The sequence below is a fragment of the Heliangelus exortis genome, chromosome 11 (assembly GCF_036169615.1).
Source record: "Heliangelus exortis chromosome 11, bHelExo1.hap1, whole genome shotgun sequence".
NCBI classification, from domain to species: Eukaryota; Metazoa; Chordata; class Aves; order Apodiformes; family Trochilidae; genus Heliangelus; species Heliangelus exortis.
The window spans coordinates 186,076-210,315 of record NC_092432.1 but is presented as its reverse complement, the minus strand read 5'-3'; the positions used below and the strand labels follow the sequence as shown (position 1 = coordinate 210,315).

The following is a 24,240-nucleotide window of genomic DNA, read 5'->3' as shown; positions in this document are numbered from 1 at the left end:
AAGTGGGAAGTCCTGCTCTCTATTCTGCTGCATGTAACCCAGTGCTGCTTCTCTCTGTTGGATCTAGAGAGAAAAGGCATGCTTAAGGAAGAATTCCTTACCAGGGTTTGTTTTAATGCCATTAATAAAGCTCTTGCCAGGGTTGCTGTGACTACTGCGGGATAACTCATCCTCTGTGTGAGGAGGCTGCACCAGTGCACTTCGTGGTCTGAGCTTCTCTCCTCCATCTCTTTCTTTTTTGGCAGTGACAGATTTTGGAGATTTGTCCAATGGCTGTTTCACAGGAGTGGGTGATCGTTTCCCTTTCGCATCTAATTTTCGGGCAGGTGAGGAAGATTTGGGTTTGCTCAAAGGCTTCCTCACACCTTTGTTCTTTTCTTTCATGTCTTTCTTGGAAATTTTATCAGTTCTGCTCATGCTTTGCTCATTTACCAGCATATCAGGGTCTACCATACAGACATCAGGGTGAGGAGGATGGGGATGGGGATCTACCATTGGAACAGGCTGAGGATCATGGCTGGACCTAGAAGTGGCATGGTGAGCATTCCCAACAGCTTTGTCCACTGGGAGGAAATCAGCATCTTCATCCGAGTCCATGTTGGCATCTGCTGTGATGGATGGACATTCTTCTGTCTCGGGTGGAACATCTGAGTCTGACTGTGAGGTTCCAGAATCACTCACTGATGTTGGAGGGGTTTCCTCCACTGTGGCACTTTGCATGGGGCTATTACCAGTGTGGGATGGTCTCCCTTGCACTGAGGGATGACCATCCTCCTGGGAGAGGTCACTATCCTCGGACAGCTCATGAGGACTTGGGTTGATGAACGAGGGAGAGAGCTCTCCCTTCTTGTGCTTGTACTCATATGAGGAAAATTTCTGTCCACTATCAAAACTGCCTCCTAAATGGGGCTCCACCTCATGGGAAGCATCTCCATGGTCCTCTCTTTTTCCACCCCTTTGTGCATCTGGGTAAAAGGGCTGGAAATTGTGTTCAGGGGACATCAGAGAGCAAGGGCGGCTCTGCCTCTCTGTGTCCTCTTTGCCTGCACATGGGGAAAAACTGCTGTCAGAATCAGGATGTGTTTTTTCGTCTTTTGCCTCTGCTGCATGGTATGTAGTTTGGAAAGCCTGCAGACTGGTGCTCACCTCTGTTGGACCATTGGCTGTGGTTTCATATTCATGCTGATGATGAGGAAATGATGTTAACACATTGGGGAGAGATGTCAGTGTCATTAGCTGCTCTGCAAATGGGGCCTTCTGCTCTGGGCTGCTTACACAGGGTTGTCGTTTCTCTGAAGAGAAAGGTGTGGGCTGTGAACTCTGGCACTCCTTCTTGCATGGCAAAACGCTGTCACCCATGCCACTTGTGAATGGAGAACCACATTCGTCAGCAAACACAAAGTCTTTTGTTTCACCTCTATGTGTTTTCACAGCGTTATCTGGAACCGGTGGAGACACATCCCAAACACTGCTGGTACCTGATTCTGCTCCTGCACCCGTGTATGTGGAAAGCATATGGGAGTAGAAACTTTCTGCTGTAGCTGGTATTACAGGAGTAGTAGCTTCAGATGAAGGTTCCTCTGACAGACTGGAAGAGTCATCTTTCAGCTGCTGCTGGGTCACAGACTCTTTTTCCACAGCTTTGGAGAGCAGTTTATCTTCTTCATATGGACTCGGTGAGAATTTAGTAAAAGATGAACCGAGGCTGCTGGTCTTCTCAGAAACCTCCAGGTACTCATCTTTCTTCCCCTGGTCTGAGAGCAAAGCACAAGGAGCCTTTAAAGGAAGACAGACATCCCCTAAACGGCTTGCTGAGGTTTGCTCATGTCTGAACATGGTATATGTTTCACTCCTTCCTAGCAGGGAGCATTCAAACCCAGCAGAGCTGTCCATGACCCTGCCCACCTCTTTCTCTTTTCCAGAAGCAGATTTTGGGTACATGGCTTTCTCCGGGCACTCTGAGACCACCGCTGAGCTTGGATAATCTGTTACACAGACATGTGATTCTTTCATGGATTTTTCAGCAACCTGTCTCTTTTGTGAGGCATCTTGCCTTAAATGACATGTTTCTGAAGCCTGCTCATTTCTGCCTATGTTTGGCAGGTCACTGTAACCAGCAGTGTATGTGCCCACAGCAGCAGGTGATACAGTTTTCCTACCTCCATATTCCTCTCTCCACCCTGGATCAGAGGGTGAAGAGGAAGTAGAACTGGGTGAAGTGGACTCCTGACACTTGCTTTGCAGAAGGGATGCTGATCCCTGAAACTTGCCTGTTGCTGAAATGTGTGCATAAACAGTGTCTGCAGCTTCAACAGGGCTGTGCAGTTTAGACTCCTTCTCAGATTTCTCCTTAGCGCCTTTTTCTAACTCTGAGTCACTCGTGATTTCTTCCCCTCGACCTGCTTTCTCATAGTATGTATCTTTGGGATTTGGGCTTTCAGATTTCAGGAACAAAGATATCTGCTCCTGGCTAGAGAAAAGGGTGTTCTTATCTGGACAAGCAGCATCAACATAGGCAGCTGATTTTTCTTGGTAAAATGTGTCTGTCACACCTGTAGGAGAGGCAAGCACTACACTGGCAGTTGATGGGTGCTGTTCAGAGTCCTTTTCTTCCAACAAAGCAGAAGACGCCTTCAGTTCTTCCTGTCCTTCAGACATCTTAGGCTTATCTCTTTCAGACAAGGGCAAGTATCTTTCATGGATGTTTGTATAGTCAAAGGCTGAATCTGCTTTATCTCTAGGGGATGCTGGAGATGACAGCTCCTTCTCAGCAGAGGTATAAAGGCAGGACTCTTCCTCCTTTGCAGAGACATGAAAATTTTGGCCTTTTTCGGAGCTCAGTGCTGTTGCTGGCACCTTGTCAGGGTGACCTCGGCTGTCTACACCCTTGCAGGGTGTGAAGGGGGAAGGTCCAACCCCAGACACAATTATCTTCTCATAGATGTCAGCATACTTGAAACTTCTTTCATCAGGATAGGGAGTTGGTTCTCTTTCTTCTTGCTCTTGTCTTCTAGAACTGTCATCACCTCTGGGTCTGCAGACCCCTTTCTCATAGGAATAAGGCTCGGGGGAGCTGCTGGAATAGGACTCTGGAGGAGATGGCACTCGGGTGTCAGAACCCACAAGCTCAGCATGTCCTTTGGCAGCACTGCTTCTTGGACAAGGGCCTTGGTCTAGGGGGGAGTGTGCACACTGCCCTGACACTGCAGCACTTTCTTCTGGGGAAGCTGCCACATATTCATATTCTGCTGGTGTTGTAGATTGCAACAGAGTAGGTGATGCTGCCATCTGCTCTTTTCTTCCTGTAGAATCATAAAAACCCTCAGTGGATTTGCAGACATCCTCTTGCTTTCTGTCTGACCTGTGTTTACAGTCTATTTCCTGAGACAAACCCCTCGTGTCCAGTTTTTTCTCTGTGTCCTTCAATGGCACTTCCACCTGTAAAGGTGGTTTGCACTGGTCCAACTTGTAAGGCCTTTCCATTTCTGGTGTGTCAATCTCCTGTTCCAGAGTGGTAGCTGTTCCAGACAGGGAAGATGCCATCAGTGCTTGGTCTAGTGATTTTGCATAGATATCTAGGACAGCTTTCTCCTCATACTCTAAGTAGGAGTAATCCTCTTTAGATGCCAGCAACAGTTCTTGCCCTTCTTTGTTTCCAGTTAATGCTTTGGCCTGATTTTCCTCATCAGAGATATATTGAGAGGACAGAGGACAGGGAATTTTTGTTCTTTCTGGGAGAGGGATGCCATCAGGAACTACTTCTGCTTTCGTTTTTCCTGATGTAGGTTTGGCAGCACTCTTCTGTGTGTCTTCTTCGTAATCATAGGATTCCATCTTTAAACTTTCATCTTTAAACATGAAGACATGTGTGTCTTCAGCATGATGGAGATTCTCATCCTCCTGACTGGGTAACTGCCCTCTTCTAGTCTCTCGTCCATCCTGATGATGCCCATACGCAGAGCCCCACACTTCGCTTTCTGCTCTTTTCCATGAGTGACTGTCAGGCACTTCAGGAGACGGGATCTTCTCTCCCATTTTAGGAAGGAATTTTGTTTCATATTCTGGTGCCTCATCCAGGAATGTGCTCTCTCTCTCTTTATCATATCTTTGCCGCCTTTCCTGAGAAGGGATCTCCTCCTCTTCTTCTGGAAACCACACTTTCCTCTCATAACTTAAATCTTTCATGTAGAAGTCGTCTGTTTCTGGAGATTTTTCTTCTTGAGCTTCCTTGAACCTGCAAGATTTTACACTTTCAGCAGAGATGTGTGAAGATGTTTTATCATATGTTGGGATAGATTCAGTGAAGTGTAAGCCCTCTGCATCTGGAGACACTTCCTGAGAGTCCAGGCCTGCAGTTCTTCCCCTAAATGGGCCCTTTTCTGCTGCAGAAAATAAACTGTCATCCGGAGACATTTCTTCAGTTGAAGTATCTCTGGGTGATATGTCTTTAACTGAACTACTTTCTAGGCAAGGAAAAGATTTTGACACTTCTTTTGTGAGTTCTTTGGCAGAAATTTTCAGTGATTTTTCATGTGCACCTGGGCTGTGCTCTGTGAAATCCATGGATTTCCCAGGTCCTGAAGGGAATTTGTCTGGAAGATCAGATGCATCTTCTCCTTTGGCAGGGATCTCTTCTGTGAAACTAAGTGATTTGATGTCTTCTGGAGAAATTCCTTTAACAAAAAGGTCTGAAGAGATTTCCTTGCTGGAACTCTCAGTGAGAGATTTGGTCTCTTCTGGAGAAATGTCTTTAATGGAAACATGCAAAGATTTTTCTTCTGTGGTTTCTCCTGTGAAATGCAGGAGTTTTCCTCCTTCAGTAGTCACTACCTTAACAGCAGTGTCTGAGGATTTTTCTTTATGAATACTTTCTTCTGCAAAAGAAAGTGTTTTGATGTCAGCTGGTAAAAATTTTGAAGATTTGTCACTTTCAGATTTGCTTTGGCTTGTGAACTGTGGAGAAGTCACGCTTCCTAAAGATGTTTCTGTGTTAGATAATGGCTCAAAGGACGAGTGTTTTGAAAATCCCATTAAACTTTCTGTCACAGTTTTAGTTACTTTCTCTTTTTCTGGCTTCAAAAATACATCTGTGCCAGGATGGGGCAGCATGGGACATTCCTCCTCCCCTATCACTACTGTGTCCTGTTTGTGGTAGGAGAGCCAGGGCAGCTCCTCCTTCCTCAGTGGTTCTGCCTGCACCTCTTTCCCAGGGGACACGGGAATGTCACTTCCCAAGTCCAGCTTGTGCTGTGCAGATCCAGACGCTTCTTTTTCATGTTTGTATTTAGCTGCAGATACATCATCTTCTCTGAGAGATTCGCCCTTGGCTCCCCCCACCACAACAGAAGTTTGGCCTTCCAGTTTCTTTGCAACAGCACCTGTTTGTTTTTCAAATAGATCTGAATCTACTGTTTCTAGCTTTTCCTCCACTGGAGACTGGTGGAAAGGTGTGTGCCCTGCACTAGTGGGGCCAGATGGGGTGGGAGAGGCCATTTTTACTGTACTATCATCAGGACTCATGCATCGCTCTTCAGCCTCTGCAGAGTCAGTGTGGGAAAATGATGGTTCTTCAGTAGACAATAGCAGACCAGAAGTTTGCATCACCTCTATGGGAACACTGATTAACACATTATCAGGACAGCCTTGATGAGCAAACATGGGGGCGCTGTAATGCCCTCTGAGTTTCTCAGGCATTTCAATATTTGGAGTCCCATCTTCTTCTTCCTCTTCATCTTCTTCCTCTTCATGGAGATCCTTTTTCTGAGCTTCCAGTTTTCTCTCTCCTTCTGCTAATGCATGGAAATCTTCTGGGGGTGGAGATTTAAAACATTTGTCTTCCTCTAAGGATGATGTGGGAGAGATTGTGCCAGCGGAGGGAACATAGTCGAGACCTTGTGTTGCTTCTGTCCGGGAGGAGGGCATGCTGTTTGCTGTGTCTAGAAGTAGAGAGCTTTTCCCAGTGTCTTCTGTTTGCGGTGCTGTTATAGATGCAACAGATTGATCTTCTGCTACTGAAGTTGCAAAAGACGAAAGCTTATCACATTCTGTAATGGAGGTAGCGGAGGATATATGTTCCTCCTCAGCCAGAGGTGCTGCCACAATGTTTGTAGGATATGCCAGGATTTCAGATTCCTGGCCAGCATAGCCCTTGGCTGAAAGGTCAGCAGTAGGCACAGCCTGTATTCCATGTATTGCTTCAAAAGAGCCTGGCTGGTCCGGAACAGAAATGTCATAGGCATTGACATCATACTTCAAGTGTGGGATCCTCTCTTCCTGTTCATCATGTATTTCTTCATCAGAAATGGTCTGCTCTGTTTCTGAGTAGCCTGGGATAGTTTCATCTTGGATATATGAAATGTGTTCTGCTGTTGTTCCTGGTGGGACTGGCAGACATCTCAGATAGGACTCTTCCTTTGTTACATCCTTCCCAAATAGTTTGTTTTTCTCACCCATGTCCCTAAATTCTTTTTCCTTTTCTGTAGTGGTAAATATTTTGCCCTTCCTCTCTACCTGATTCAGATCGCAGATGTCTTTATTCTCTTCCACCCTCTGCTCTGCCTTCATGTGCTGTTCTTCCTTTTCTTCCAGTTCTGCCTTTTCTATCACAACTTCTCTCTTTTCCTTCTCACCCTCTTCCTGTGCCTCTGTCCCCTCAATGTACTTTTCACAAGTCTTCGTTTCTGCTTCCCTTTGTTTTTTGTCCAAAGAGATTTTCTCCTCTTCTCCCTTTTCTTCCTCTCCAAGTGCTGATGACCAACCACCCTTTGCTAAGAGGCCCTTCTGCAATGGTACCTGTCTTTTGTCTGGAAACAGCTGAACTTCCTTTTCCTGCTCCACGTTTTCATCATGGCATATCATGTCAAGATTTTCATCTACTGTTTTTCTTTCGTCCTCTATTTTTTCAGCATAACCTGCCTTTTCCTCTGCTGGTGATTCTTTTTCCATGTCAGTAGTAGTTATTCCATGCTCAGGAATGTTTGTTTTCATTATCAGGTCCACTTCAAGGCAACTCTGAGCAACCATGTCAACAGAGTCTTTTATCTCTACTTCAGGTATACCCATAATGTTATCACTAGCCTCAGTATCAGGTATTTCTTGAGTCACCTTCAAGGGCTCTTTCTCCTCATGCTTTAGGTCCTCAAAGTCTTTTGTAAGATCTTCTGGTGAAGACAGTACTAACCTTTGTTCAGCTATGGAAGTGTCTCCTGACTCCACGTGTGCAGGTGCCTTCTCTAGTGGGGACATCTTCAGGTCAGCAAGTACTTCCTTTTCAGGTTTAACTTTGATCTTCTCTGTTTTGAGTCTGCCTGGAACTTTTGCCTTGTATAATGTTTTCCTTACTTCTGGTGTAAATGGTTTTAAGTCTGGTTTAGAAAGTTTTTTGGACTCTGGTTTGCTTTCTTTCTTTTTATCATCTTTCTTTGAATCTTTTTTTTCCTCTTTCTTTCCATCATCTTTTTTAAGATCCCTTTTCTCCTTCTTAATCTCTTTCTTTTCTTTGTCTTTCTTCTCCTCCAGTTTAGATACTTTCTCTTTGAGATGCTTTTTTCCAACCTTGTCTTTTGCCAGTTTTCTTTTCTCAGCTTTAAGAGCATCACTTGTTTCTGTCTTTATCTTTTCATGTTTAACAGGTTTCTCAGAAATTTTCTCTGAGTGTTCTTTAACTTTTTTATCAATTTTAGTGTCTTTTATGACTTCTGGTTTTACCTCCTTAATCCCCTCCTCAACTGCTTCTTCTTTCTTAGTTTGCTTTGTCACAGATGGCTTGGGGGAAGACTTAAGACTTTCTTTACTGTCAGTTCTTTGTTTAATTCTGGTCTGCTTCAGCACAGGTGGAGCGATTCCAGAAGTGATATCTTTCTGAGTAGCCACTGGGTACCTCAGAAAATCCAGGTGCTTGAGTTTCTCAAGACCTTCCAGTATCTTATTTTGAGGAGCATTTCCAGGAAATAAAACCCTTACAATTTTCTCTGCTGGGCTAGCTGGCAGCCATACCACTAGGGCTGTGATAGATGTGAGATATGGAACAGAAATTTCACCTTCTTTCCCATTTGCAAGAATTATGCCAGTCTTTGCTTTACTATTACCAGCCCATTTCTGCATTAGAAACTGCATTTCTTTACTGTCCTTGACAGGATTCAGTATATACATGTCCAGCTTACCCACTCCCATTTTGTGGAAAAGTGTGATGGGTTCAATGGTGCTGCTCACCACCCTGTAGAGAGGCTCTGCTTTGATGCCTAATCTGTTGAGATACTGCAGTGTCAGACAAGCTTCTTCGATGCTCCTCTTTACTTTCATGGATGATTCGGGCATCTTCAGTTTTTCAGGAACATTAAAAAAAACCACCCCTAGCTCAGGGGAAATCAGGTTCTTCATCCAGTCACTGTAGTTGGTAGAGCCCTGGGATTGTTCCTCCTCCTGCTCAGCAACTTTCCTCTGTAACAGCCCATTGATGCCAGGTAGGTTGTCTGCACCAATGTGGGTGAGCAGGATTGAGTCAATCCTATCCAGATGTCTCACCAGCTTCCAGAAGCAAGATTTCCTGTCAGAGCCACCATCCACAAGGATGTTAAACCCATTGACAGCAAAGAGAGCAGAGTCACCTCGTCCTCCAGGGAATATGTAGCAGCAAGGTTTAGAAAGCTTCAAAAAGCCCCCTGAGGTGGGTGGCTCCAGGAGATCAAATGGAGATGGCACGTCAACTGTCTCAGAGACATATTCTGCAAACTCAGTCACACCATCCATTTCTGGCAGGACTGGATCAGGATTCAGTTTCAGATTAATGATTTCCTGAAACTGAGGATGCCCAAGGTTGCTCCAGTCTCCTTCTCCCAGACACGACACAGTAAGGGAGGCCTTGGTATCTGAATCAGTGTTGCTAAGAATCTGGGTGACCTAGTGAGACAAGCACAGATCAAACAGAGCTCTGAGGTGCATTCAGCAATACAAAAAAAAAAAAAAAAAAAAAAAAAAGCCACTTAATGCAAAATACTGAAGATGCCATGAGTGCTTTACTGACAAACACTGGGATATATTAAATAATCCAAAAGCCTCTTCCAATTAATGCATGGGGCATATCCACACTCACCTCTGGGTCAGAAAGTATCTCAGCAAACTTCTGGTAAGTGAAGGTCCCCGACTGCAGGATTAAGTCTCCTTCCTGGTCTGAGCTCCTACCACAGAAGATCAGTAGTTTGTGGGCTGAAGAATCACACACCAGTGAGCGGACCTGTTACCACCAGACAGTGTTACAGTCACAGAGTTATCTCTGTTCCCCACCAGCATGCAGAAACCCAAGTACATGGACAGGTGATAGCATTATTCACAAACAGCCAAAACATAAGTTTTCTACATATAAAAGAGTGGGTTCTTGAAGAGGGAAGACACTGCTACTGTCTGCCCAACAGCTCCATGTCACATCATCATTCACACCGAGAAAGTTGGTGAAGAGAAATGTTTGGTGTTACACTGCTGTGTAAGAGGTTGGCACATTTAGACTCTTGTGAAACTAGGATGCTCAAGGTTCAGAAGCCCCCCACCTACTTTGCTTGAAATCCCTAAAAAACAGGCAATTCTAAGGCACTAACTCTTCCAGGAAGCAGCTGGAGAAAACCTCCTGGCATCTGATACTTACCTCAGACACGATGCTATCCACATTGGGGTTTACCAGGATCACTGTCTCCAGGGTATCACTCCGGTGGTGGAGAATTCTTTGGCCTGGGGAGGGGAAAGGGATTAGACAGGATGGGAGAAGCTGATCAGACAGTATCTGCCTTCAGTGTGGGTTTCATTGAAAGGCTTCCAGTTGCATTCTAGACCTAATTTAATACCTGGGTCTCACAGAAATAGGCAAACTCTTTTCAGTAATAAGGAAAATAAACCCTAATTCTGGATCAGCACAATTTGCAACTCAACTCCTACATGTTCTAAATCCAGAATGCCAGGCAGCTGTGCCCCATCAACATTGGCACAGAAGAATTGTCCCATCCAGACAGAAGTACCTTGCTTGCCTCATTGCAGCTACCATGAAGTATCTCTGGATGTTGTCCAGGCCTTGGTCACCACAGAGCTATGGAGCTGGCTGGTGCGTACCAATTTACCCTGCTTTAGAGTGGTGCAGCACTAATAGCGAAGCTCTCATCACTTTTATTTTTTTTTTTTCTCTTCAAAGTGTTCTTCTTTAATCCAAACATGCATTCCTGGAGTTAAACTGCTGCTATAGGAATCACCTTGATTATAAGAATGCTTGCTTTCTTGTCTCCCTCCTGTGAGAGTCACAAACAGGCACCCAGACAGGACTCTGCTCTCTATATAAATTTAGGCAAAAAACAAAGAGCCAAAGAAGAAAAAGCAAGAGCCTGGTAGTGCAAACAAAGCGGTGTGTGTGCTCACCTTGACACAGGCATTACATGGATATTTGGCAAAATATTGCTGTAATGCCTGTCCCTTTTTAATTTATCCATAAGAAGAGTGGTCAGTGCCTGCCATGCTGAAGGGCAGGGCTAGAGCCATCACTGCACAGCCACGTCACTGCTGGGACATGGGATGGTGTGGGGACCTTCCTACAGCATTTCCCCTGGCACTGCAGACAGCAAATAGTATTGTAGATTCTGGTCTTTGCAAATACCCACCTCTGGACATTACACCCCTCCACAAGCCAGGCACTTAGAACTTAACTGTTGGAATGTATCATTTATAGGGCTTAAATCTTTCATAGGCCTTAACTCCTCATATAGACTGAAAATCAACACCTATATCCATTTCTGGTTTTCATCTTCCAGACAACAGTTACTCTCTGACAATGTTCTTTTACCCTCTCTATTCTACATCCTCTCATCAGCTCTCTTTCTAGGCAGATCGCAATGCCTCTAAACCAGCTTGATCAAACTGGTATTTCAAAGAAAGACACAGAAAGGACACAAAAAGAAGTCAGAGAAAGGCCAAGACTCATTATAGATTAAATCAAACTTAGTTTAGTGGGATATTTTGCTCTGGCTGCCAGCAATTAAGTTTAAAACATACAGATAAGCCCAAAAGCCGACTTTCTGCTCAAACAAGACCAGCTTTAAGCTTTCAGCAGAACTGTTAATACTCTGCATCTCTAGCTGCTTTCTGAACTTGTGTTCTTTCAGTTTGTATAAAAATGGTCCCTCCAGACTCAAACAAAGCCATCACTGTGCAAAGGAAATGCTTGCACTGAGTACAGTGGCATTTCTGCCACTTGCTGTGGGACGTGGTGTATGGATCCCCATCCATACTGAATGCTGGAAGTGACCCATGGGGGGTGGAGCAGAGGGTGGCAGATGCTGCTGCTGAGGAAAGCCCAGAAAGTTTTCTGGGGCATGCACTGCAACCAAAAGAAGCAAAAAAACCATTTATCCTCGAGGCAATGGCAATAGTAAAAGCGTTGCTGCCCCAGCCTTTTTTGGATCCCAGCATCGAACACAAGCAGTACCTCCTTTCCTTATGGACAGTTTTTACACAGCTCACCCCACACTAAGACCTCCACTCAGAAGTGATCTGTTCTCATTTTTCAACAGTTGGTCTGGGACAAAGTGCAACCCATGCCATAGCCCAGGCTTCAACTTCTGCCACTTTGCTGCCTACACACCTCAGACAGGCTTTTTTGGAAGTTGTTACCCATGTTGCTTGGAGAATACAGCCTGGCATACAGAATCAACACCAGCAGTCTGTTCCTTGTGCCATGTGAAAGGAGGGATCTCATACACTCTGTAGTGCTCAGCATGTGGGCATCCTTCCAGGCAGAGGCAATGCCAGCCCTTAGGGCTGCAGTCTGGGCAGCACTTGGTGGGCAGTGCCAGCTGTAAGGGAGAGGGCCTGTCTGCAGCACTAACAGGCATGAAAATATTGCTGCTCTTTGCCATTTCTGTGGTTTGAGCCCAAGCAGCTGAGCTGTCACTGCTGTCACCGGTACACAAAGCATGGCTGGTTAGCATTCTGCTCACATCGGCCCCCTGAAGGGGCTGTCTCCTTCCTCCTTGAAAGAAAAGGTGCAGGCTTCAGGACCAGCAGCTGCTGGCAGATGGGAGGTAGGAATGAAGGGCTGTGTCTTGTGAAGGGCTGTGAAGATGATAAAGAGACTGAAGCATTTTCATATAAGACAAGGCTGAATATGCTAGAGACTGTTTAGGCTGGAAAAGAGAAGGGCTGGAGAGGGGGAGGGATCCTATCCATATGTAAAATACCTGATGGGAGGGAATGTACCAAAGGAAGTCAGGCTCTCTTCTCAGTTAAGTGCCCAGTGACAAGACAAGACAAATTAAGACAAATGCAATGCCATCTGAACACAAGAAAACATTTTTTTTCTATTTTCTTTCTTTTTTCTTTTTTTCTTTTTTTTTTACAGTGAGGGTGGTCAAACATTGGAATAGGTTGTACAGAGAGATTGTGGAGTATACATCCTCAGAGAAACTTAACACCACCTGGACATAGTTCTGGGAAACCTGCTGACAGTTCTTGAACAGATGGGACTAGATAGTAGAAAGATGTCTACTCCAACCTACTATTTGGTGATTGTGTGAGGCAGTGCAGCCCTCAGAGGTTTGCTCCTGACCCACTGTCAGGCAGATGCCCTTTCTTCAGTTGCAGCACTTGGTTCTCAGAAGGGTACAGGAGCACAGACATGCCAAGAGGCCATTTCCAATATTGCTGAGTCACTGCACACACATGTGCATGCCAGAGCCCAAAACTGTTCTTCAACTTAACTCAGAGACAGAATCACAGAATCACAGATTCATCATGGTTGGAAAGGAACTTCAGGACCATCGTCAGTCCTGCACCACCATAACCACTAAATCAACAGCACACCACTCCAGGCTGACCCAGCACAGGCTGTGGACTTGGAGGGTGACTGCTGAGCTGCCAGCAGCTGCCTCTCCAGCTTCGCAACAGCAGCACCAGCCTGAGGAGCCCTGTGCTGGCTGTTTTCTCTATACAGGTCTGCAGAGCAGCTGCATGGACAAAGGATTTAAACACAGACACTGGGACATCCTCCTTCTTACTCATAAAAATTTACTGCAGCAGGAATAAGTGTGAGCAATGTTGCAGACACAGTGATGGGAAGCACACTCTTCAGGCCATTACCAGGTATTTGTCCTTACTAGAGCCCTATCACAGTGAAATGCATGCCTGGAAATACTACTGCAAATGACAAAAGCCATTCATTACCTTTACCAATATGCAGAATATCCAGGCTCCTGAGGACAGCTGTCTTCAACTTGCCTGGAACAAACATCTGAACATAGCCCTGTGACCACAGATCTACATATGCATTATGTACACAGATCCCTGATCCTGCTCAGCCGTCTCAAACTATGCTCACAAGCAGCTACATTAAATGAAATCTCTCTGCCAGTAACTGTGGGAGTAATCTTCATTAGCACTGAATTTCTCATTTTGTAAAAATCTTCACTTTGTGCATTCAGGCACATTCTGGTAACTACCAGATGTGCACCATGCCTGTGCACATCCAGAGAATGTTTCTATCTACCATGTCCCCACCAAGGCAGAAAGCTCCCAGCCTTTACCATCTGTTCTTTAAGAGCAGAATTTCTCTAGTTCTTTGTAACCTCTATCACCTATCCCAGAAACTCTTCTAGTTCTGCTATGGCCATCAGGATGAGTAAGAGTAGAAGTACACCAGGTGAGAAGAAACACAGAAGATTGGCATTATTTTATTTTCTGTATTATTCTCCATCCTGGTTTTTTATGCATTACAACATAACTAGACACTAGCTTTGCAACAAGTAAGGATTTTCAGTTAGGTATCCACAGTGACATCCAAATTTCACCCTGTCATGACACTATTAATTGAACCTTTATAAGAAGTCTGGAAAGTTTAAGTTTTCTAGTGTGCTAGATTTTGCATTTTTTGACGATTAATTTAATGGAACATCATGATGACCGTTAAATTTAGTTGCAGAAGTTCCTCACAATCTTTCCTAGCTATAAGTAGCTATAAGTAGCTGTCTCATCTACAAATTTATCCACCTCCATGTTCATTCCAACCTGTTTTCTCATCATTGCCATATTGATCATCTTTATATTTAGAAGGAAATCATGAAGCCCTCATATTTTATCTCTGGATACTGCCCAAACTTGACCATTGATTTGTTTTCTAATTTGTTTTCTGTCTCAGGTAGTTTTTATTATTCTGTTGAACAGAACTGGAAGAATCATGGTTACAACTCACCCTGCTGAAATAAGAGACCAACTAGCTAGTCAGTGGGACTCAGGTGCTCATCTTTGGGAAATGACCAGCTAGGCCAGAGCACTAAAGAGTCATCTTTTGATGGAAAAACAAAATATTAACAAAAATATCCTAGATATCACTGTGGTTCAGCACATTTTGCTACACTTTAGCTAAGAGCTGAGATGTATTACATGGTCTTCCTAATGCTCTACTGAAAAAAGTCCACCACTGAAGACAGACAAACCATGCATGAGAGTTCTCAGCATGTATTTGCATAATTAACATGAGCTAGTGCAAGCTGGAAGATTGCCATCTGCTTCATTGTGAAATGACATCAGAACTCCCAGATAGTAACTGACTCTCATTCTGTGGATGCAAAGTCTCCAACTGCAGCTTCTTCAGTGCCACTGGGAGAAAAAGGCTCCAGCCCCAAATGGTGTGCATTCAGAGGAAATGAAACAATGCATTCATTCACTAACACTCCCGGATGGTACCAAGTACAGCAAGCTACAGCCTCTTGGGAGAGAGATTACAAAGACCAGAGGAAAGGGAAGAAAGGTTCTGCACAGAATTCTGAGCAGGGTCCTGCCTCTCATCCCATCTGTGCAAATACACCTTCCTACCTCCTGCTGCAGGGTGGACACAGCCTTCTGCAAGGCCGAGGAAGCCCAGTGTGTGGTTTAGCACTGCCCTCACCAGAGGTGTGACTGTACCTTCGCTGGAAGCAATGTCCTACACCAGCACCTGAAGGGCACACAGCTGCTGAGCGTCCTCCAGCATGCAAACCCAGCAGCGTTACAGCTGGTAGGACCAGCTCTGGCAGGTGGTGATGAGGAAGCTCTGCCAACTAGTCAGATGGGCTCAGGAATTAAAAGATAAACACAAAGATAGCTTTGGCAGCCAGTGCACAAGCCAGCAACTATGAATACACTGTTCAGATTCTTCGTACCTACAGACTTGTGCATCTCGGCATCACCTCTGCCTCTGCCGTACTGCAGGTGTAACAGCCCTGGCCTGTTTTAGCGGCTCAGGGGGATGTACCTACCCTCAAGACACGTTTTGGTGATTTCACAGCTGCGTGCAATCAGTGAGCAACGGCAGCAGCATGAACCAGAATCTGCTGCAGGGCGGCACAAGCCCAGTGTGCCCAGAGCCTCCCGGCTGCCGGCAAGCGCCAGCCACGCGGAGAGGACCTGCGGCAAGCAGCTCCAGCCGGTGGGATGACGAGGTTCTGAACGGTGTGTGGGCACTGCGGTGCGTTCTAGAATGAAAAGATCCTGGGCAAGCTCACTTTTACAGAAAACTGCCGCTCGTGTCGGAGGGAGGCAGCGACCCAGCGCAGCACCTGAACGGGCCCGGCCCAGCCCGGCGCCAGCCCCGGGGAGCTGCTCCTGCCGCAAAGGCCGCACGGCTACACCTGACTGCATCTTAACCTTCAGAGGACAGACGGGAGCCCGGAACACACCAGCATCGGCCCCTGCTCTGGCGGAGGGCAACAGGCTGTCTCCACTGCTCGGAGCGTGGCCGTGCCGGGTCTGGCCGCCATCGCAGAGCCCGCCTGGCAGCAGAGAGCCCGGAGCCAGGCCAGGCCCGGCGGCTCGGGAGGAGAGGGCGACCCACAGGCTGCAAACGACATTCCAAACCCGATGTGCTTGTATTGGCTGCCACAGTAAGTTGTTTTACTAACGAACTGTCCGTGAAAATCATTTATTTCAAAGCAAAATAATAAGGTTTTTAGATTACAACAGAACACCTTTGCTAGAGTGAAATATCCTGTGTGGAAAGTGTGAGGCCTGCTCCAATGCCGGCTTCTCGTGGGATGACAGAGAACCCTAAAGAAGAGTGGCCTGCTTACTGGTACCTTAGCTCAGGGGGATAGACAACTTCTGACTCTGTCCCTGCCAGAGACAGAAATGGATTGTTCTCTTTTGTGTAGCTGAAACACCCACTAGCACAGAGATGTGAACAGGATCTTCACACATCTTCCTCACGAACACCAGACTGTATAGTGCCTGTCTTTGTTCCCTTCCCCAGCAGTTCTAAGGAATAATTAACTAATTATGGAAGCAATAGCTACCTCAACAGGCGATACAAAGCACACCCTTGGACTGGCAGTGCCCTGTGGTTAGAGAGGCATCTTTGCTTTGGTGCAGTCCTAGATTGATGTGTTGGTTCCAGCTCACAAATTCAAACTTGGATGTGTTTACCAGAGCAGTTCCCATTCTACTCCTCCTTAGCTTTTAATAGTAGCATCATGTCAGTTGAGACTTTAATAAGTGGAGAAACACCAGGTGAGGACTACAGCTACAGCTTGGTGTAAACTGCCTGGAGAAGACTGAGATACTTGGAGTGCCAGGTGTGAGGCTGCAGTGCAAGCTGGTGCTGATTGTTGGATAAAGGCACCTCAAGAGATGCACTGATCCCAGCAGTTCTGGGCACATCCAGGTCTTTATTTCTTTTCCATGGAGGAGGACCACCTCTTGGAGGATTACTACAAAAGGTGAACCAGCAGGAGAGCAAGAAGAGGACATGAAATATTCTTTAAGGTATGAGAAGTTGTGGGCACATGCCACATCCCAGGAGATACTCCTCCTAACCATTTGCCTGTGTGTTCCTATCTTCCCTCCCCCCCTGTGATATTTTCATGCCATCTACAGCTCCTCTCCCAGGCATCTTCTATTTCTATACTGTGCAACCATATAACATAGCAACCATCTCATTGCTTCCTAATTGCACATACTGTCTCACTTTTATGCTAAAGAGCAATTTGATAGCTCAGCCATTTTAGAACCACTAATTGAAGACACAGATGTTCACTTAGGAAACAACTGTATCTATTTCCAGAGGTTACTGTTCCTAAATGTTCCTTAAATGCTCCTCACTGGTTAGAGGATAGGGTGAGCACTTGCTAGTTTGTCAGGTGCAGAATTGGTCACAAAAGAAATTCTGTTCCCTGCAGCAGTTTTGCTGACTCAAGCTGCCCTTGCACCCTTTGCTGTGAAAGTGTGTGGCATTCATGGGAATCAGGACAGCTCTGCACAGAAGTAGTCAGAGCTGTGAGGAGCTGTAACTTCTTAAACCTTTTTTAGCTAAACCCAGAAAACGAAATGCAAACACCCTTATCTGGTGCTCTCACTCCACCAGCCCTTGGCAGATTTATAGATGGTCCCTTTGGAAACCAAATTAATGTTTCATAAAATGCCCTTGTTAGTGGGACTCCAGCTGTGATTTGCTGCCAGTCCTGAACAGAGGCTCCCACAGATCTGTTCCTGTTGGCATGGAGGCAGATGAGCTGCTCCAGATTCCAGGATTGCAGGCTCCTGCAAGTTGCAAAGCTGGACTGTTTCTGGTTTCATAATGAGAATATGCATCACAGGATACATGTTCTTCAACCAGAACATGGCACAGATTCAAGAAAACTGTGCATTTCTCCCTGGTTTTGAAGTATCTGGGTAATGCTGATTCTTGGAGGTATAGCTTGTAGGTACAGCTCATTCTCTGTTCTATTTCTCTTTAATTTTATTTCATTTTTGACAACTGATCAATATGAAATATGTAAGCAAGCTGCCTGAGGCAGAGAGAACCTAGCTGTATCAAGGAGGGGATGGCTGTCACAAATAAGGAATTCTGACATTTTTCTCCTGTTTGCCTATTGGGATGCCAAATTTCTGGCAAGAGGCTTCCGCCTCTGATTTCTGGCATCTGTTTAGACTCCTCAAACATCCTTCCTGTTCCTTACCATTAACAGTCTCATTCTAAGTAGCTTTTCTTCCCTCTAAACTGCTTATTTTGAAGATGACCTGCTGAATGTCATTTCCATTGAAGACACAGATGTTAAACCAGCTGTGGATTTTGTGTAGTTGGGGTGGTAGGGCACAGGAGGAGTGTATTCTGCCAGCCCTTGAGGAAAAGCAGCTGTCCTCTGTCAGCATCTTTCTTTGCTGCATTTTGACTTTTCACCCTTGGATCTAGTTGCCATTTGATACATCCTCTGCATGGTCTGGATTCCTGGTATGTGATTCACAGCATGAAGGACAGTGACAATGAATGGGATATAGGAAGTTATTTCAAACTGCAGAGTTTCGAGGACTCCTGTCCCTTCTACCAAATGCAGGCCTTGCCTGTGCAATTACACTGTGCAATCAGGGACTGATCTTCTTGGGCAGTACTGACATTTCTGTCCAAGTACTGCCACTTACCCCACTTAAACCACTTTAAGAAGCTTTTCAGAACATAAATCTAGTCAACCAGAAAGTAAGTCGCTGGCTTCTTGCCTTCTTCTCTAAGATGGCTATTAGCACCTTGAGTACCTGATGGCAGACTGACATTCCTCAGGCAGCATTCAAAAGAGAGATACTAATGGCCTTTCCCTTCCACTTTTCTCCTTAATTATTTAAGAATTCAGCACTGGAACTTAATAGAGTGGTGTAGGTGAGATGTTTGGATCCTACTGAAACAAAGGTTAGCTACAGCAAGCAGAAAGGCAGTTAACTTAACCTTTTAATTTGACAGTCAATAGAAAAAACAAAGAATCCAGACTTGCCAGTTATGCTGCTATGCTTTTTTAGCACAATCTATTTATAGCTATAGAATGTTGTGAAAAGCAGCACTAAGCTTTCACAGCCTTCATCTTTACACTGGAAACAGCTAAAAGGAGTTTTCTCAAGAGTACCAAAATACAAGAAAAGCAGAGCAAATTCTATTCCACCCATGCAGTGGCACTTCTGGACAAGTCTCTAGGCAAGAACTAAGGCTATGCCTTATGCTGCTTATGTCCTGACAGCTGGTATTTCTATTTTCTTACCATGACAACTATCCCAAGGGCAGGAATAGACTTTCCTTTCCAACCTTAAAACATCTACAAGAGTTTCAGGTCAGGTATTCTATGAAAACATTCAATAACAACAGTTTATTAAGACTGAGGCATTTAGCTGACTCCCAGTGGAGTCAGAAGAGGCTCATCCTCTTGCATAGCAGGTGTCTGAAAGTGTGTCTAAGATTTGTGATTTGTTTCCACCTTTGCTTCATGCTAAAGACAAGGAAATAGATTTTCATGTGACTACAGATGAATTCTCTTCCTGTTGCACCTTCTCCAGGATCTCAATAGTAGAAATTTACAAAAGATTTCTTGTTTTGCCAAATGCCAGAGACATAAAGAACCTTTACATACCTGGTAGAACTGTGAACCCAGGGCCTTGAAGCAGGTTCTACGATATTGCCAGAGATTTTGGTGCTTCACAAGAAGGCTCATGAACAATAATAGTACGTGCAAAGAGACACACAATTTACTCAGTAGGACATACTGGTAAAAGACATGCATATGAATCCTATCCCCTCTAACTTACAGGCCTTCTTCCTTTTGGGATTCTCAGCCTTCATTCTCTTAGAGGAAATACCCAAGCCTTTACTTTCAAAAGCAAAGAAAGGGCTCACTTACTCTTTCAAAACACAGAAACTGGGATGATTATGCTTTTCAGAAAGACAGAAGTGAATCAGAATTGCATGCCCCATTAAAAAAAGCCCCAAGCCAGTTAGATTTGAGAGATCAGTCCAACAGGACTTAAGAACCTTGTGTCCAAGGACACCAGTGCTCAAGTTCATTTGCAAATAAAGCCTTGCAAGGATGGAGCTTTCTTGATAAACTGGATGCACAACTGACTGCTCCATTAGTACTAACTCCTGAGATCCTGGAGAGGAGGGTACAAAAGGACAACTGATCTATAGTCACCAGTCAGCACATGTAGAAGCTTCTTTCCATTTCTTTAGTGCGAAGCAAAGGTGAAAACAAGCCGCACAGCAAGGCATGGAATTAACAAAGACTGCTTCTTGTCCGTCCACCTTGCGATGCAGTAATCCCAGCTTCCTCCATGCTCCCTGCAGTCCACTGCAATATCCTCAGTTCCTCTCGTGAGTCACAGCAACCAACTGGTCAAGTGGCAGCACTCTGAGAGACAGAAGTGCACTGTATGATGGCGGGTGTGTGAGTGGTGGCTGACCAGATGGCAGGGCAAAGAGAATGGTGCTGTCCCAGCAAAGGCTGTCTTTCAGATGGCTGTCTTCTACTGCCCCACCACTTTTCACAAAACTGGTAGCAACTTGTTACTTTTCATGCTTTAGCAGAAATGAAAGTATTTACTCCAGACAGGCAGGAAGCATGTGTATTTGTAAGAGGAATTCAGACTACTTGACTGAGTACCTCTGAGGGGATGGAGGAAAAGCTAACACAAACTGAGAAGTTAGAAGTATTGAGTTAACTCAATACTTGCTCTCATCTTTATTGTTACAAGGCTTGTGCTGGAGTTCAGGAAGACTGAACTGTAGCACTGTAGATAATTCAGGATTTTTGAGGGGAAAAAAAACCCAAATCCTCTTTATCCACCTTGGTAAATCCTCCCTAGAATAATTTCCAAGCATTAGTTTACAGGTGACTTACTCTCTTTCCTCCCTCACACAGTTACTGGGCTGAAGGACAGTCTCTGTCATGTCCCTTTCTTCCCCAGGTACTTCTGCCTAGCGAGCACTTTACAGGCTAGCAGATACAACCTGCATTTTGAGCTGCTTACTATTATCAGGTCCCTGTATGCTAACCAGGCAGTCTCATCTCCTTTGGCCTCCCATAGCATCTCCTTTCAAGGGCCTGGAGGTGTCTCTCTCCTACTCACCAGTCAGAAGTGGAAAGCCTATGAACATGCACCGTGGCCATGTGGCCAGAAGTAGCATCCACTAATTCTAGTGATCTCTGATCTCTGATCAGAGATCTGTCACAAAGATAGCACAAGACCACGTCCCACAGAAGCTCATGCTGAGGAACTCCTCTTCCACCCCTTGCTTTAGAGTCCAGCCACACTCCTGTGAATGAAGCACACTGCACCTCTTGTTCATGTGTGCACAGCTTCCTTGGTTTCACCAGAGAGCCTGTGCTGGCAACTGCTCACCATATTCCAGGCCTCAAGTCCATCACTCATTTACCACATCTGATGAGAATGTGACTTAGGTATTCCAACAACACAGACGTGAGGAACAGTGGCAAAAAAGGGTGACAAGACACTTGACAGTTTTGTCAGGAGAGAAACTACTTCAAAGCAGTGCAGCCCTGTCTGCAGAATGTGAGCGGGGCAGAGGATCTGACAGCCTGGCCTTGTCAGATCACAGAGAAAGGAAAAGCAGGGAGGAAAAAAAATGGTCCCAGCCTGTATAAGATAGCTACTTGCTGGAGAAAGGATAGGCAGCCAACCAGTACAGAGCCAGCAAGGAGATAGAGAGGGTACTGACCTTATACAGCGAAAGGCCCGCTGCTCCATCAGGAGAAAGAGGAATCCCCATCATTCTGGAACAGTGCTCAGCCTGCAGGGCTTTTCACAGTGGAACCAGAGCTACTTGGAACAGAAACAGCCTCGACTCTGAGATCAGAGATTTTAAACTGGAACTTGTTTTTTCTGCAGTCATAAGCCAGCAGGCACCAGCTGCAGAATTTGCCGCAGTGTGTGTGTGCGTGTGCGTGTTTCTGCCTCTGCGAGTGTGCAGCAGCCATGCTCCTCCCCTCCAAGCTCACTGTGAGATAAATGTGTCCAGCTCCCTTCTTCTTCCCTTCTCTACATCACTGACAGTCCCAGTATGACTGCTCTCAGCCCCCTCTCTTTTCTATATGAAGAAAGCTACTGTTGGTATCACTGCTGACTTCTTTTCGCTGCTCCCTTCCTGGTCACTGAGGTTTGCCTCCCCTCCTCCCTCTCCCTCCTACCCAAAACAGCAGCATCTGTTCATGGTCACATACCCTGGTCTGTGCAACGTGCCAAACCCTGCTCCAGCTGGAGATAAAAGGCTGTATTTTTAAATACTTCAACACATTTTAGCATTAGCATACGTATGATTTAATGCTTTTAACAACATGTTTGCTGATGGCAACTGTAAAGGATGCCAGAGATACCCTATGAAAACAGAACCCCATATACCTGTGAACTATTGCCCTGTACCACTGCTGATGCAGAAAAGCTCATCATAAAGGGAGAAACTGGCCCCTTATACATCTGTGCTGCCTGGGAAATAGGGCAGGGCAAGGGATGACAAAGGATCGGGGCTAGGAAAAAGAAAACACTTCGCTATTCTCATTTCTAAAGCATGAAACTCCTCCCCGTAGCCTGCTATGACGAAAATCGGTTCCAAACCTGGCCACATCTCTCCCCACTGCTGCCCTAGAAAGGCTGCATCACTCACATTTTACAAGAACCTTTTTCCTCTCCCACTAACTAGACAGATTTGGATGCTTTTTGGCTTCCAGTAGTGGAAGAGTGTAGTGTTGAGCAGCTCAAAACTAGACTCCAGCTACTTCAAGACTACTCACGTGTGTGGGTGTGCACCACCAAAGGAGAGAAACTGCAAAAGGGGCCTCTATCTCTCTTCCATCTTATCAGCAGGATGACAGTCCACCTTAACAACCCTCCCCCTCCTGACTGGCATTAGCCTTATTCCAGCATCAGCACTAAGCTGAACAGTGATACAGACATTAATACTGGCTTTCACCAAGCCTTGCCCAAAGGAGTGTCTGTGAGATGCCTTATCCCACCTCCTCCCTTCTCCAGCAGCCCACCATTTCAGGGAAGAACACAGTGGGGTAAATCACAATGCCGCAGACTCCTCAGTCCCCGACAGGCAGAATGTCTTCTCCTGATTCTTATCTAGACCCGTCCCCATACATCCCTCTCTGTGTCTGAGCTATTGACACAAGTGCAACAAACAGCTGAGCAGCCAGGGAATTCGGTTTCTGTTCCTACACTTAGGACACAAGCAGCTGAGAAGGGGTGCGGTCCTCAGGCAGATCATTAAAAAAAACAGAAAAAAGTTCCACCTGCACCTTTCCCTCTTGTCACTGGTCCCTTTCTCCCTCAAGTACTAGTCACCCCACCCGAATCTCAACAGGATCCATTTCCAAGGAAAGAAAAACACATCTGCTCTGGTCCGATCCCAAAGATCTCACCTGCTCCTCTGCAAGGGCATAGGAGACCCAGCAACTCTCTCCCTGAGACAAGGCAGAGGACGGCAAGAGAGCCTGGTCAGGGATAAATCCGCTTGCCAGGTGCCTGAATTCAGTCACTTTGCCCGAAAAACCCGTCCGTCCCTGCCCGACCCGCTGTCTTCAGCATCGCAGCACGAACAAAGCCAGCGCTGGCTGCCTCAGACCCGCATATCTCGCCCCGAACAGGCTTGCCCTTTCAGACGGCCCCCCACCCACCCACCCGGCCCCCGCAGCCCCTGGGCCGGGCACGTACCATGGTGCGGCGGGCGCGGCCGTCAGAGCGGCCGCGGTTCGGCGGTGCGCAGGCACAGCCCGGCTGCGGCGGCGGCTGCGGAGCGGGGAGCGGGGGAGGAGCTGCCGCCCCCCGCCCTCCCGGCGGGGATTAACCCTCTGCGGGCCGCGGGGCCCGCACACCACGAAGGCTCCTGCGGGCGCAGCTCCGGCAGCAGAGTCCACCAGGACCCCGGCCGGCACTCCCAAAGACATGGAATTGGACAAACTCCTGCAAACATGGGCTCCCATTCTTATCGGAACGGTTTTTTCCCCCAACCCCCCGCAGTCAGGCTGCTTCTTGGCCCCGGAGGGACACCCCCCATCGCATCTGAGCAGGCTTTGGTTTAAGTTACTTTTAAACTGCTGAGCAGCTTCTCCGGCCGAAGCAAGGCACCACGCGGTGCCAGGACAGCGACAGAGCCGGGAGAGAGACAGCTGCCTTCCTTGGCACAACCCCGGCTTCGGGCTGATAGTGAGCAGGGATGTATCAAAGATGATCTCACATCCCACTGAACAGAGAGGAGAATTTGAGTGAGCCATGCAACACCACCAGCAACCTGACCTCTGGAGACCTATTTCCAGCCCTGTTTTCAAACAAATGTTTAAATAATTTTCTAAGAACCTTGCTACTGATTTCATAACCAGTATAAGTGTCTGGCTCATTTAATCTCCCAGACACTTTACAAAGAAGCTTGCTTCCTTTTTCCTGGTTTGGTGGGCTCAGGCCCATCAATCTAAT

General features: G+C 46.2%; 1 protein-coding gene across 3 annotated transcripts in view; it reads right to left on the bottom strand.

Annotated features, from left to right (window-relative positions):
• Window positions 1-24,240, bottom strand: part of MAP1A (microtubule associated protein 1A) — a 51,009-nt gene that overhangs the window by 5,628 nt on the left and 21,141 nt on the right. Inside the window, exons 1-4 of one of the 3 annotated variants that reach the window (XM_071753981.1) lie at window positions 23,482-23,573; window positions 9,638-9,720; window positions 9,092-9,232; window positions 102-8,898 (exon numbers count right to left, since the gene is read on the bottom strand). In XM_071753981.1, the coding sequence (XP_071610082.1) occupies window positions 102-8,748 (8,647 nt within the window). In that variant the 5' untranslated portion in view covers window positions 8,749-8,898; window positions 9,092-9,232; window positions 9,638-9,720; window positions 23,482-23,573. Of the gene's footprint in view, window positions 1-101; window positions 8,899-9,091; window positions 9,233-9,637; window positions 9,721-21,487; window positions 23,432-23,481; window positions 23,574-24,240 lie in introns of those variants that run through there. The other 2 variants (XM_071753982.1, XM_071753980.1) reach the window with 2 other exon arrangements.